The sequence below is a fragment of the Stigmatopora nigra genome, chromosome 17 (genome assembly GCF_051989575.1).
Source record: "Stigmatopora nigra isolate UIUO_SnigA chromosome 17, RoL_Snig_1.1, whole genome shotgun sequence".
NCBI classification, from domain to species: domain Eukaryota; kingdom Metazoa; phylum Chordata; class Actinopteri; order Syngnathiformes; family Syngnathidae; genus Stigmatopora; species Stigmatopora nigra.
The window spans coordinates 7,024,313-7,040,222 of record NC_135524.1 but is presented as its reverse complement, the minus strand read 5'-3'; the positions used below and the strand labels follow the sequence as shown (position 1 = coordinate 7,040,222).

Genomic DNA, 15,910 nt, shown 5'->3' with positions numbered 1-15,910 from the left:
GTAATGGGGAGAAGGACCCCCACCGACTACCTACCGCCCCCTCCACGTCTGTGTTGGACAAAATGTGTGCATGCCTCTGCGCCTGCCTGCAAAGTGTGTGCGCTGCTGAGGGTGAGGAAGGGTGCAGTGGAGAGGGAGGGTTTGCTTATATGTGAGTGTGTGTGTGTGTGTGTTGGATGGCTGGATGATGTCTGAACTGCCTCACATGCTCACAGGCGGGAATTCGGCAGAGGAAGGGAAGGACGCACCTTGTGCATCAATCTAGGGGAGAGCTGAAGGAGGTTCCACCATGCCCGCACAAGTCAAGGAGGTAGTATGTACAGATGTGTGTGTGTGTGTGTGTGTGTGTGTGTGTGTGTGTGTGTTTGTTTGTGTGTGTTGTCCTCTTGCGATCTTCTCTTTTCCTCTCCTTGCATTGTGCCGCTGTCATGCAGGAGGCGTCAACTGCCCGCTGTTTAGTGCAGAGGAGAAGGAGTGCATGATGCTTACATCAAGTGTGTGCGCATGTGTGTGTGTGTGTGCTTGTATGAAGGAATTGGGAATGGTGAGGGGCTGATTTGGGATGGAGTCATAGGAGGTTGCCCCAATAGCAAGGGATGGAAGGGGGGAAATGAAATAGTGCGCACACATGGGGGTGCACATTGCTGCCATCGTGTATCATGTTAAAGCTGACCATGCAGTATTTAACTCTTTGAGGGTACAAAGAGAATGCAATTGGAAGTTTAAAAGAGGGGAAGACTTGATTTTGCTCATGGGAGAGCAGAAAATTAGGGTTTTAATATTTGATTAATGATGCATGTGACTGTGAAGACTTTAGGGGGGGGTCAACTATTAGGTGCATTTAAAAAAGGGAGTCAGGGGAATGCATGTTTTTTTTCGATTGTAGTTAAAAAAGAGCATAGCTTGTAAATTGGTGAATTTTGTAGATTTACAAAATATTTAGTTTTAGTTTATTGTCTGATTTTTATTTTCTTTGCATTTTCATCAATGTAATGGGCGTTTTAAAAAACAATTTACATTATTTTACTTTTAAATTTCCCAATGTTTTTGAAAAAAATATTTTACAATTTTATCAATGGCTGTCAGATGTACATAGTAAAAATGTATTGGATTCTTGTCACTGTCAATGGCAGACAATGAGTTGAAGTAAAACAAAAAATCTATCAATCTATCTCTCCATCCATGGTAAAATAATTACAATGCAAATTCAAAATACCTAAACAAAACAACAACCCTGCTATCCTTGTGAGGATGAGGGGTACGCAAAACGAATGAATGAGTTTAAAAATATATATATTTAAAGCTATATTATAAAATTGATGAATCTTCAAAAGGCATAAAGTGGTTAGTACGTCTGTCCCACAGTTTTGAGATCGGGGGTTCGATCCGTGGTGGATTCTGACCTTCCTGTGTGGAGTTTGCATGTTCTTCTCATGTTTGCGTGGGTTTTTCCAGGTACTCTGTTTTCCTCCCACCTTCACAAAATATGTATGTTTTGGCTGCTTGAATTTTCCTTAGTGTCTGTGCGTGAGTAGTCAATCGTCTCATTGTTCCCTGCGACTGCCTGGCAACCAATTCAGGGTGTCCCCCGCCTACTGTTGAGTTGACTGGGATAGCCTATAGCACCCCATGCATTCCTTTTGAGGATTGGTGGTACGAAAAATGAATGGAAAGATAAAGCATCAACTGATATCTACAGATTTATTCCACATTTAGCAGATTTTGTTTGTTGAATTCAGTTTACTTCCTCTTGAGGCCTTCAGGGTCGCAGGGTTTTTGTCTCCAAAATGATTGCATAATTGTATCCAAGGCCGACGTCAGTGGGTCAGTGAGAAGGAACGGACAGAAAGCAGAGTAGGGAACAACTTGTCACGTTTGAGAGAGATCAAAATGACACGACGATGGCTTCTTAAAGTTAATATCCAGGATTTTTCTTCAGGATTGATATTTTGAGTTTTAATGAGTTGGCTGTGCCCTTCACATGGACATAGAACATCTATCTAATAGACTCTCCAGCTTTTCTGTGAAGGATCCTGTCACAGGAGGAACTCGGGGGTCTCCAACTTGTGGCCCAGGGGACAATCTTTGTGACTCCCATTCAGAGATCAGTGTGGCCTATTTATTTTTTGGTTGCTGGTTTGCATTATAATTTGACCCTTTGTGGGACAGTGGTGACAAAATAGGACAACTATTTAGAATTCCACACTTAAGAACTTTAACCCTTGTAGGGTAAGTGACTATTTATTTGTGTATGTGTGTGTATATATGTATATGTATATATGTCTGTATGTGTATATATATATGTCTATATGTATGTATATATATGTATGTATATACATGTCTATCTGTATGTATATATATGTATGTATATACATGTCTATATGTATGTATATATATGTATGTATATACATGTCTATATGTATGTATATATATGTATGTATATCCATGTCTATATGTATGTATATATATGTATGTATATACATGTATGTATATCCATGTCTATATGTATGTATATATATGTATGTATATACATGTGTATATGTATGTATATGTATGTATATATACATATGTATGTGTATGTATATATATGTATGTATGTGTATATATATGTATGTATGTGTATATATATGTGTATGTATATATATGTATGTATGTGTATATATATGTGTATGTATATGTATATGTATATATAAGTCCAAAAATGATGACTAGTCGTCTCCAATATTTGGATCTGGACACACATTGTCACGCTCGCTTTAACCTTTGAAAACATGAGGAAAATGTATCATTGTAAGGTTTCAATTTTCCCCCGCCATAGGGATAGCATGTTCTCCACTTGTTGTTTTGTCCCAGTCAGCTTGCGAGCGATCATCGCGACCTATTTGGCGAACGGGCGCGTGTGCTTTTAGTGACGCTGCACTGACTTTCTTGAATAAGCTTTGGCGGCCCCTCTGGAGCTTGACTCATCACACTGAGGGAGACGACGACAAGCGGGGCCCTTGTCTGTCCGGATGACACTGCTCTCGAAATCCATCATCATTCTATCGCAGCTACATGAAGTCCTCTCACAAAAACACCTGGAAGTTGTATTAATGACTATTACGTGGCTCTTTGCATTTTCACATTTTGGGATGAGGAGCCTATTGAAAGCAGAAGCCTGAGTTCTCGTGTCAAATTTTTGTCATGCACAGTGCGGCGGCGACCGCTCGAGAGCCGCTTAGTAATTGTAAGCAAAAAGATTTGCGACAGGATTGCTGGAGTTGATTAGTGTTTCCATTTTATCTGCACGCTCGTTCACTCGATTGTGCCATCGTTCATTTAACTGATGCATTTCACATAAAACTGCATGTGCCTGATAGCTTTTCTTATTTATTTCTGCCCTATTCGATTGCTAGCTCTCTTCTCCTGCAGCTATCTTCAGCAAAGTATGGCCATTATCAAGCTTCCATATCCACAATGGAAAAAAAACATGGCTGTCCTTGTCATTTTAAAGTGCTGAAAATTATTCATCAGCTTGATAATAGTTAGATTTGGCAGTTGTACAAAAATCTTCATGACATTATTGTAATTTGCATTGAATTGGATGCTCTTATTGCCATTTGGAGTCGTTATCCAAAGAGCTGTGCTGAGTCAAATCAGCGTGCAAAGTTTGGCCAAGTACAGAAAAAAGGACACGTTTATACGCTTCTAAAAGCAAAGAACATCGCTTTCCTGATGTTTATCGATCCAATTGTCAAAATGTGTTTGCGCTGACAGGGAATGATTCAAATGCTGCTCTGTTCTCATCCTTCAATTATGTTTTAGGAACACAGCTCTGAGGGGCCTCCTGTAATGCAGCACTCACAGGAAGTAAAACAAGCAAAGGTGGATCTGCTGCAGTCAGACGAAATGGACACATCCATCGCCTCCGCCATGACGTCCATCAACGACAGCTCCACTGAGGCTGACACGCCGCTGCAGACTGACACTGAGGTGTGATGTGACACTCGCTCACCCAACTCACTTAACAATTAAACAAGGTTCACTTTCTAAGCAGTTCATTGTAATTCATTTAATATTCGATTCAACTTTGAGTTTAGTTTCCACTCGAACTGCTTTAATAAATAAGTGATACTTTCCACCGCCCATTCATTCATTCTTTCATTCCAAACCACTTTATCGTCATAAAGTGGTGCTGGAGCACTTTTAACTGGAGCCAGCCAATCACAGGACATACTGAGACAAACAGCCATTCATCTACATACCTTTATAACTATTTTGTGTGTTCCAATATGCTCGTATTTATGTTATTGGGATGTGGGATGAAACCAGATTACCCAGAGAAAACTCACACAGGCACTTGGAAAAGATGCAAATTTAGAACAATAAGGTCAAGGCTTGATTCAAACGCTTGATCTCAGAATTGCTAGTCGTTGTACCCAATTAGAGATTCAATTGAATTATTTAACCTTGAAGCAAAATGTCCACACTGCAGCAAAAACCAAAAAGCAGGCATATGTCCATTTTCAATCCTCTTGAGAATGTGGGCCTGACTCTGACATTTTCATTAGACTCAAACATAAACTTATTTTCTATTACTATAGGCTCATTAATAATTGTTGGAAAAGATCAGATATGATTGCCTCCATTAAAAAAAAAAAAAATCAACAGTGGCTAAATGTCACATTGCGAGTTCCTATGTTGCCTCTAAAATTGATTTTTGAGCACTTTGAAGGGTCAATTTTATAATATTAAATGGTTCTTATATCAAGACAAGCTGAATGTAAATGCTTTTTGGATGAAGTGAATGGACTATAGCAGCACTTTTAGTGCCTTGCTTAGTTTTTCTAGGCCGTTGCTGTCAACATACATGTTAAATGATGATATTCAATGATGACATGTGTGTATTTCAAGGAGTTAAAGGTTGTAGAGCAAGATGTGGACCCAACCCCAGTTGAGTTGCAGCAGGAGAACCTACAACCACCAGGTCCATCGGTTCATGTAGAAGATCCACCTGTTCCAGAGGAGCCAATTGCTGAAACCGAAAGTTCTCACGCACCCAACGCTACAGCAATTCCGCTGGTTCCTCAGCCTAGTGATCCTCAGTCAGTCAACCTGGACAATCAGAGCCGGGTTTACGCCCTCCCTGACAATTTCAGACCCCATTGCGGGGATTTACGTGCCGGCTACGGCAGCCTGTCGCGTGGAACTACGGCCCTGCAAGGCTACTGGCCAAGCAAAAACTTCCAGCCTGGGGCACACTTCACGTTGCCCTTCCTGAGGGATGGCTACACTACGGGGGCATTCAGTGGCCCAGCAGGGGACGAAGGCCAATCTGACCGGGCGGATAATACAGTGGACATGAGGAATGATCATCCGGCGGCCACTTATGCCACCTTGGGCGGGATACACAACTTTAGACCCATTACGACCATGGAGCTCCTTAGGGAGCCTTCCAGAACCAGGTAAGGTGTTATTGAATATTCTAGGGGACCGACTGACTAAATCATTATGTTAAGTGAAAAAATTGAGTATTCTTTTTAAAGATAACCTTTTGGTTTTTAAGACATTGCGTTCACCCTGAATCATTCATTAGGTCAATAACCCATGTTGCTGTTTTTATATTATATATGTAGTCGTCGTCATAGTTGTTGTAGTAGTAGTATTAATAATAAAAGTTTTCATACTACTGCTGCTTATTTCTATACCATTAATTATGATTTATTGTACAATATTATAGAGTGCTATTGTTTTGATAATTTGGGGTCGAGTTTGGAACAGATTAGTAAATGCATTTCCGTCCTGAAAAGGGATTTTTGAAAATGATTATTTGAGTTACAAATCTACTAAAATCATCACACTGAACTCATAACTCAAGGCATCTAACCAATCTTCAAATTTAAGGAGCCAAATCAAGAGTATGAGACAACAAAATGGTCCAAAATAATTCAAGTCTTTTTGTGAAGTGTTTGAACTTTATTTCCTATCATTGGTAAAAAAAAAAAAAAAATAACCCAACTAATAGTTCGGTCAACCTTTATTTCTCCAGAAGTGGGTACGACGAGGCCTTCATGGCACAGCTGGAGGGCAGCCTGAACCCTTTCTTCCAAGCCATGTGCCGAGCGCAGACCCTGCAGTTCCCTCACAAGCGTAGCAGCATGGTGAGTCTGGACAGCATTCGCAGGGACCCCCGCTGGAGGGACCCCAATCTGCAAGAAGTCATCTCCATGTTGGGTCACCCGATGGACCCGGTCAAGTCCAACGCCGCGGCCTACCTGCAGCATCTATGCTACGAGAACGACCGCATTAAGCAGGAAGTGCGGCAGCTGAACGGCGTGCCCATGTTAGTGGACCTATTGGACCACCCAAAAGCTGAAGTCCACCGCAAGGCCTGCGGAGCCCTGCGGAACATATCCTACGGGAAGGACCACAACAACAAAATGGCTATCAAGAATTGCGACGGAATCCAGGCTTTGGTCCGACTCCTGAGGAAAACCGGCAGCATGGAGGTCAAAGAGTTAGTCACAGGTATGGTACTACTTGACACTTGACTTCCGAGTCACGGGTTTGTCTTCTCTGGTCTTTTATTGGATACAGTACTCCAGATTAGATCGATAAAACCCACACACACAGCAATGTTCCCACCAACCATGTCTCCAACTATCAAACGGGATCATAATGTCATCAAAATTGACCTTTAGGCATCCAGACTGCTGGAAAAAACAAAGAAGAAGACAGACAAATCTGTGAATCAAAACTTTGGTGATTTAAAAATGTATTCACAACTCCTTTCAATTAGCTATTCTAAAATTAGTCATTTTTAATAGAGGTTATATTAAAAAAAACAGGCCTGAATGGCAGCTTTTTTCTTGAAGTCAGCTTAACATATGGCTCGTCATATTGTCTCATTGGTGGCTCCATCCAGGCACCATGTGGAACCTCTCGTCACACGAACCCCTGAAGATGATGGTCATCGATCACGGCCTGCAAACGCTCAACGAAGAAATCATCATCCCCCATTCAGGCTGGAGGAGAGAGCTGAGTGACCCTTTGACGAGGCAGAGTGCGCAGTGGACCACCGTCTTCAAGAACACGTCGGGATGTCTGCGGTAACCTTGGTCGCCTTCTGCCCGTTAATGTTTTTCGGGAGGCGGGGGGCTTCTGATAGAAGATGTTGTCTATTAAACTTAGGAACATCAGCTCGGATGGCGCCGAGGCTCGACAGCGATTGAGAGAGTGCGAAGGACTTGTGGATGCCCTCCTTCATGCCCTTCACTCGGCCTTTGTCAACAAAGACACGGACAACAAGGTTGGTTGTCAAAATGTAGTGGTGGACAGTGCATTACACATTTGGATATTTAAACCAGATTTCTATTTATATGAATGCTAGTGATATCTGAGACAGATACCGATGTTATGTTATGTGGGAATACATGTCTGTAGAAACTATTAATAGTAACAGACAATAACATTGTGTAATATTTGTAAACAAAGCGTGTCTTGACTAGTACCAGTTGTACAAGTCGGGATAACTTAAATACATGGAAAAAAAGATTGGCCATTTACTGGTTGCATTAATTTTTATTGTTATTGTTTTTACTGTTCAACAAACAGTAAAAACTAATTTAAAAAAATCCTGGTTTCAATATTTTCAGATGACAAATTTGAGGGTTTTCAATCGCTATGTTTTCTGTTGTGTGGAGTTGAGAGGTGTTAATGTAAGGTATATAGCATTCAGTAGATCCGATGTTAGTGCGGCTCATAGATGATGTTATGGTGATTTGGAACTTGTCTGGTAAACTTTCAGTGGAATAATGTTGTTCAGACATTACTTCCTACTCCGACCCAGTTTCTACTTTGTATTTCGACTCGTCGCACAACAATCTCAACGAGTCTCAATGACTCCTTTCTGTCCAAATCCTTCCCTCGCGTTATCGGCTTCAACAATGGAGAGGCAAACTGTTACTTAAATCCTTTTAATTGTAAATAATTGTGGATCTGTGCGAGTCTCGATAATTGAATACTATTTGACAGCATTCTATCATTTAATTAGTGTGTAAAAAATGGAGGCAGTATGCACTGTGTAATTCTTATTTTAGCGTGGGAGCACTCCATGAAGACATTAACCGCTTAAAGAGTTTCCAAGCAAATGATGGAAGTTGATCTCAGAGCATGTAAAAAGAGGCTTGGAGAGGGCAGGAAATGTCACATCTCATTGCGGTAATGTTGTTTTGGATGCAGCCACTGGAGAGGGTGAGGGGGGGGAAGCAAATGTTACAATCCTATTGGCTCCAAGTCAGGAAGCATTACGTTTTATGTGACATTAAAGCGTCACACTCCATCAAGTTAATTGAGACTATGCACCAAAGCTGCCAAGTGCACACACGCGGGCACTATATCGCCATACCGCAGGAATGCAAATTAACGAGTCGTTTAATTGACAACGGTTAACGAACTGGAGTGTTTCTTGCCCCTTGTCTTCCGTTTAGTCTGTGGAAAACTGTGTGTGCATCCTGCGAAACCTTTCCTACCACGTGCACAAGGAGGTGGCGGGCGTGGAGCGCCTACAGGAGCCTCACGTCACGCAGCTCATGAGGTCAGTGGCGCCACACCGGAAGAAGAACGAGCCCGACTGCTTTGGAGGGAAAAGGCCCAAAGGTGGGTGAGAGCCACGTGCTGGTGAGATATGGCCAATTTTCAGTGCCCGTTTGCCACCCCAGAATTTGTTATTTTAATACTGTAAAACTACTGTAGGACTGCTATTCTTTTAAAATGCATCTATTATTGCCTAGTAATGATTAGTTTGACATTATAAAAACAGCAGTTCCAAGGTTGTCGTATAGGTTTTTATTATTTCATTGTTTGATTAGAACGTTTAAAATAAATTAATGGATAATCTCTGGCGATTTTTTTTTTTTAGCTGCAGTCAAGGCGAGTTACTGTTTTTGGACATTCTAAGCAGAAAAGCAGGACAGCAACCCATTGAATTTTATGGTATTCTTTAGGTTAAAATACAATTTAATGTAAAAAGATGATAAATAAGAATGCTTTTACGAAATGAGTAAAAGGAATGACAAGTTTTCTAAGCAGAAAAGCAGGACAGCAACCCATTGAATTTTATGGTATTCTTTAGGTTAAAATACAATTTAATGTAAAAAGATGATAAATAAGAATGCTTTTACGAAATGAGTAAAAGGAATGACAAGTTTTCTACGTTTTAGCCGTCTTTCGAAAAACCCACAAACAGCTTTGACTTACCCGAACAACTCGACACACTCCATGACATGGAGCAGTAGTTCAAAGAGAATTAGACAAGACTTTTCTAAAAAGAGAATTCAAGCTTTTTATTTCCAAACTTTCTCGATGTTTCTGTTCAATCTTAAAGAGAATTACACTAGAATATTTCAAAATTATTCTTTATTTCCATAAAGTAGTGCTATACTAATAAAGAGAATTACACTTCAATATTCAAAACTAATACATGATGAATTCTATTTTTGTGGCATAATTCTAAAACTTTAAGGAAAAAAATACTTCATAACTTTTTTATGAATACAGAATTGTTATTGTAAACAAAAAGAAGAATTACTATAGTAATTTTGGTAATAATAACACAATATTTATAATAATCTTTATTGTTGCTGCCATAGTTCATCATACAACAGTAGGAATTCAATTCAATTGTAAACAATTCTATTAATTTAAACCAACAGATGACACTTTAACCACTAAAGTACATTTTTCTTCTTTACACTGATAATAATAGCAGTTTTGGTAGTAATAGTAATTGCTTGATTATTGCGTATAATTAAAAACATCAATCCAATTAGTTATCCTTACCGTTGAACCAAATTATAAGTATAATTTGGGATAAAGTAATCAGCGTTAAATTGGTAGTTATGCTTTATTAATGAGTATAACTCTATAAGAGAATTTATTCATGTTCTGAACCACTACTCACAAGGGTCGAGGGGGGTGCTGGAGCCTACTGTGGGTACTAATGGTGGTGGGCAGCTAATCACAGGGCACAAGGAGAGGCATAACCATTCACACTCATACTTAGGGGCAATGTAGAGTGTTCATCCAGCATACATTGCATGTTTTTCGGATGTGGGAGGAAACCAGAGTAAACCATAGAAAACCCATGCAAGCCCAGGGAAAACAGGCAAATGCCTGGGGATCAAGATATATGTAATTATTTCCTTGTTAGAGTCAACTAAATTTAAATTTCTAAATGATGATGAAATATATGGTTCAAGCACATAAATACCATGCAATTTCTACAATGACAAATAGTTTAACTTGTTTGTTTTCTGAGTAATCTCTCTAACCCAAGTCTTTTCTTTCTTTTCACCCTATGACATCCCATCATGATCTCCAGAGGAGTTGTTCAGCCATGGTGAGTAAACCCTTGCATCTTTTTAATCTTTCATGTTATCTTTTCCCCCCAAAAAACAAATCCTAAATAGTTACAAATTAGATAATCATACGTACAGTAGGGCGGTCAAACGCGGGGGCACTGTCTCAAGCCTTGCTTGATTGCTTTATATGCATGACGCTGCGGAGGGCTTGCAAAGGGGAACTCATTGAAATGCAAGGGCACGCATCTGCACCTGCCCCGCTTGAGGACGCTTGCATTACTGAAACAGAATGACCCGGCATATGAAAGAAGGCCACTATCCCTATCCGTTTTTTTTCTCGCAATTTTCACCCACACTGTATGATTACAGGCATCCAAATATCGTTGTTGTGTGGGGCTTGAATGCCTAAATTGTAGTTGTAAAGATGCGTGTGCAGATGTCATCCCGTGTGGCAGCCCGCCAATGCAAATAAAGCATGTTTTACTGTTGCAGCAATGAATATTTGGCAAACAACCAGAAGCTTTTACTCATGGATCATCGACTTTCTTTGAGTTAATCAGACAGCCACTAGCGTACTTGTTATTAATCTAATAAATAATGCGCATTGATAGGCTAAAAAGTGTTTTAGTCGATTTTGGTTAGGATCTCTAATATATGGGACAGTTGACGTATTGTTGTAAAACACTTAATGTGTACTTGATCATATAATGTAGTATATGATTGTATGTCTTAATGCAAAAGTGGGTGGACAGATTATTGGTCCTATTTGTGACAGAATTATTTCCCATGATTATTATAAGTTAACACACCAGGGGGGAACAAATGTGAATAGGGGGTGGGTGCGATGAGTATCAATGGCCCCCCTTGAGTTGGGTGTTTAGCAGTGATATTTTAACATTTAAACACCTTATTGCAACTGCACGTTCTTTCAATCATTCATTTTCAAGACTACATATCCAGATCAGGGTCATCGGGGGTCGTGGAGCCGAACCCTGAGGACTTTGGGCGTTAGGCACCCTCGACTGGTCGCCAGTCAGTCGTAGGGCACACATAGAGACAGATGACCATTTGCACTCACAATCATGGGTGGCAGGTGGAAAATGTTTTGAGGCATTTTATTGTAAACTGATTATATAACTGATATTTAAAGAGGGGTGTGTAAACTTTTAAACACTACTGCACACAGTTGATGGTCTCAAATTTGATGCCAAACTGTAACATTTAGGATAGTTTCAGCCCTCACGCTTGTGTTTCGCTGTCACAGGTTTGAAGATGCTGTACCAGCCCGAGGTGGTGAGGCTTTACCTGTCTTTGCTCGGCTGCAGTCACAATGCCAACACCTTGGAGGCGGCGGCCGGGGCCCTGCAGAACCTTGCCGCCGGACACTGGACCGTGAGTGCTCGTTCAATTCCTCATGCCAAAGATGCGCAGATTTTCTGGACTCCGTTTGGGTCTTTTTCCCCATAGTGGTCGAGCTACATTCGGGCCACGGTGCGAAAAGAGAAGGGTCTTCCGATCCTGGTGGGGCTGCTGCGCTCTGACGTGGACAAAGTGGTGCGGGCGGTGGCCATTGCTCTCCGTAACCTGGCCATGGACAGACGGAATAAAGACTTGATCGGTAATTGCAAGGGAGCCCGCTCCTTCCTCAGCACACGACACTCTTATAATACAGTGGTACCTCTACTTACAAATGTCCCGACCGTATTTTTTGTGCTAATAAGTCACACCTGAGTATAAGTCGTGTATAGTCTGAGTATAAGAGTGTGCTCAAAGAAACTAGGTTCTTTATTTTTTCATTTTGGACCCTAAGAAAGTTAAGTTTGTTGAATTGTAAGTTTTTAAGTTGGGTTTACATGCTTGTTTTTGGATCTTTTGTCAAGCATTTGCCTCATCCTCTCTCAACTACACCCAACAACGACAAAAATGTGTTATTTATTCATTTTAATGCCTTCCCTCATTTTTGTGTGGCACTCACATCTATACAAAATTGGTACACTTCATTTATTAACAGTTTAGTTGGTAGTATAATAATGACTGTTAAATGAATGACAGAATTTACATGTAAAATACGTCTTTATTTTACTGAAAATCAAGTTACGAAGCTACTTCTGCAACAAAATTAATTTTCTAAGTAGAGGTACCACAATAATTTGCTTTTAGTAATTCCTACCCATGGTTTGCAGGGAGTTACGCTCTGAGGGACCTGGTGGCCAATCTGCCTTGCGGCCAGCAGCGGCCGGCTAAGAATCTGGAGGGAGACACGGTTGTGTCGCTTCTCAACACTATTCACGAGATTGTCAGCGACAGCCAAGAGAACGCAAGGACGCTACTTCATGGACATGCCGTGCAGAAATTGGTGACCATCAGCAGGTCAAGGTAATGACCCAAGTTCTACAAAGGCCTTTTCTGTCAGGCTGTAGATGAAGGAAAATATAAAAATTGCAAAATCAACGTCACAGCTGTTGCCAATATGGAGGGCCAACCCAGGTTTTTCCTGATATTAAGCCCGCCCAAAAATTCCCACTGCCTCCAAAAGGTAATAAGATTATTTCATAAATCGCCAATTCTCAATTAAATTGTACTCTGTCTTTCCACCCACCTTTAAATATTCATAAGAAAATTTGGTGTGTCCAATCACCCTACCACACTTGGAATGTGGGAGGAAACCAGAGTACCCAAAGAAAATCCACACAGGCATGAGTAGAACATGAAAACTCCACACAAGGCCGTAATCCACCAGGGATTCAACCCTCAATGTCAGAAATTTGAGGTGGACTAACCACTTGATCGCTGTACTGCCAGACATTAAAATATATTGTATATTGTAATTAGAAACAACTCTTGAAAATGAGTTTAAATGAATTTACCTTTTAATGTGTGTGTTTTTTTTAATCCAGTCAATCCATACGTGAAACCAGGGCTGCATCCCATGTTCTTCAGACCATCTGGGCATTCAAGGACCTCAGGACTGCTCTCAATAAGGCGGGCTGGAACAAAAGCCATTTTAAGGTAATGAGCATATATTTGTAATGACGGAGACATAAGATTATCATTCTTTAGCAATTCCAAATAGTTGCCAGTTGTCTAGTTAGCACATTGGCAGCCAGTGGCAAGGGAAGGAACTCAATTTTCCATAATATGTGCGCTTAAATTAAGCAAATTTTCAATTTGTGGTAAATTATTTCACAGCCCTAACACATCCAAGAAAGTGATGAAACAAAATGTGTGTTGAACCCAGAAATCCAGGTTTTGTATGATTTTGAGTCTCTTGAGGCTGATTGGACAAGAGTGACTTCATATACTAATCCATACTGCTTATCTTTACAAGGCTCAAGGGGGTGCTGGAGCCTAGCCCAGCCAACTAACTTTTAAGTTCCAGAGTTTTGTTTTTTAATTTAGATTTTTTAAATATTTGCCAATGTGGTCCTCATAGAAAATAATTGTGGATGAGGAACATTTTTTAGTTTTAATTGTATAATAGTTTGCAAGTTTTTATTAGAAAGATTTTTTTGTCACAATGGCTGAAAATAAGATTTGTCTTGTAAGCATTTAAAAATATTTATCTGAATTGTGTCTTCCAAAGCCGACAGCAACCGGAACGACCAAAAAATCGAAGACTATGAAGCAAAGCGGAGACGACATCACTTTGCCTCTCATGGACAAATCCCAAGGTTAGAAGACATTCTTCCATGAATTTTAAATCATATCCTACAATTGTCTATCAAATTCAGAGGGTGGTAAGAAAGCAATTTTGAAACAAATGCAGTATACACTAAACACAATAATATAGTCAATTTAAATATCTATGCATATATATGATTGATATAGTCACACATTTGCCCACTTTGCATTCGGTCTAATTGAGTCGAAGTTGTGGGCTGCAATAGTTTTTGATAGAAAAAAATTAAATATATATTTTAGAAATCTAAATGTATTTCCTTTATAAAGATATTTTGTGACATAAGTCAAAATAAGTCATGTTTCCCTATTGTGAGTTCACCATTATCCTGAGCTTAATATTGAAAGTCGTATTGTGGGGTATTCAGACATTAATAATTCTATTTTGTAAATATTCCGGTAGGTAAAGCTGCATATACTAATTCATGTGCATTCCATAAACTGAGACAAATGTTTTGATGATATCATAATCCAACATACCTGTATTTTGCAGATGTGTTTTCCAGCAGTTTAGAGCCAAATGACAGAGTGGAAGATGGAATTGGACCTATTGTTGAAAGAGACGTTCTCCCGGTAAAAACATTTTTAATCATACCTCTATCCATCTATCTCTGTGAGGTATGAGCCCTCATTCAGACAAGCTAAACATAAATCAAGGAGAATGGTGTAACTGTGACTGTGTAGTGGCAGATCCTTTCATTTCAGCTCATAGAAATGACTGGGGATAGGAGTATTTTTGATTGAAGTGCATGCTCAAAGAATGAATCAAAATAATATTCTGAGGCGCTAAACATTTCCTGGGCGGCCCACAGTGGATGAGTGGTTAATCTGTTGGCTTCACAGTTCTAAAGTCCTATGTTCGATCCCAGGTCGGTGCTCCTGTGTGGAGTTTGCATGTTCTACCTAGGTTTGTGTGGCTTTTCTCTGGGTACTCCAGGTCTCTCCCACATTCCACAAACATTCATGGTAGCCTGATTGATCACTCTAAATTGCCCCTAGGTATGAGTGTGAGCGTCAGTGTTTGTCCGTCTCCTCGTGCCCTGTGATTGGTTACCTACCAATTCAGGGTGTCCCCACCTTGTGCCTGAAGTCCGCTGTGATAGGCTCCAGCACCCCTCTCCACCCTTAGTGGTTCAGAAAATGAGCGAATGAATAAACATTTCCTGTTTTGCATGCCTTTCCTGATTGGCTTCTTTGCTTGTTTGTATCTGTGCCTCCGTGTAGGCGATAAGCGAGAGGAAGCACTTCATCCGAGCCGGCAGGCCTGCTGTGGGCCTCATGGATAACAAACCTCCGCCGCTGGACTCGTGGGTGTGAATGCCACATGGCGGCCATTTAATAGTCTGACAACCAGAAGACCCGGTAGACACCTTCTCTAGTCGCCTACATGCACATTTATGCAAATGGTCCAATGTGTTGGAAAAACAATTCCAGTAACTGTAGTTTTTCTTTTCATCCTAGGGAATGACGTGCCAAATATTTACTTATAGATGCTTAATTCTTCATAGATATTCATAGGTTCATAGATTTAACAGGATTTCCCACACACACATATGTATGTGTGTGTGTATATATATATATATGTACATGTACACACACACACGTATGTATATATATATATATATATATATATATATATGTATATATATATATATATATATATATATATATATATATATATATATATATATATATATATATATATATATATATATATATATATATATATATATATATATATATATATATATATATATATATATATATATATATATATATATATATATATATATATATATATATACATATATATATATATATATATATATATATATATATATATATATATATATATATATATATATATATATATATATATATATATATATATA

General features: G+C 39.6%; 1 protein-coding gene across 3 annotated transcripts; it reads left to right on the top strand.

Moving 5' to 3' along the window:
* The first annotated feature begins 84 nt into the window (after positions 1-84).
* LOC144210352 (splicing regulator ARVCF-like) lies at positions 85-15,623 on the top strand. 3 transcript variants are annotated; one of them, XM_077736977.1, is made up of 16 exons: positions 85-111; positions 216-310; positions 3,805-3,972; positions 4,894-5,444; positions 6,029-6,507; positions 6,905-7,088; positions 7,171-7,288; positions 8,469-8,637; positions 10,361-10,378; positions 11,605-11,732; positions 11,808-11,958; positions 12,524-12,716; positions 13,238-13,349; positions 13,924-14,011; positions 14,512-14,591; positions 15,243-15,610. In XM_077736977.1, exons 2-16 carry the CDS (start codon positions 290-292, stop codon positions 15,333-15,335), a joined length of 2,553 nt encoding a protein of 850 aa, XP_077593103.1. In that variant the 5' UTR covers positions 85-111; positions 216-289; the 3' UTR covers positions 15,336-15,610. The 3 variants fall into 3 exon arrangements, with proteins under 3 accessions (XP_077593103.1, XP_077593105.1, XP_077593106.1); XM_077736979.1 differs by lacking the exon at positions 85-111 and having other exon boundaries at positions 122-310; positions 15,243-15,380; positions 15,480-15,623; XM_077736980.1 differs by lacking the exons at positions 85-111; positions 216-310 and adding an exon at positions 1,831-2,229.
* Positions 15,624-15,910: the final 287 nt, after the last annotated feature.

Coding starts and splice junctions, on each gene's coding strand:
- LOC144210352 (XM_077736979.1), top strand. CDS start 290: ATGCCCGCACAAGTCAAGGAG. Junction 311..3,804: donor TGCCCGCACAAGTCAAGGAG/GTAGTATGTACA, acceptor ATTATGTTTTAG/GAACACAGCTCTGAGGGGCC. Junction 11,959..12,523: donor ACGGAATAAAGACTTGATCG/GTAATTGCAAGG, acceptor CATGGTTTGCAG/GGAGTTACGCTCTGAGGGAC.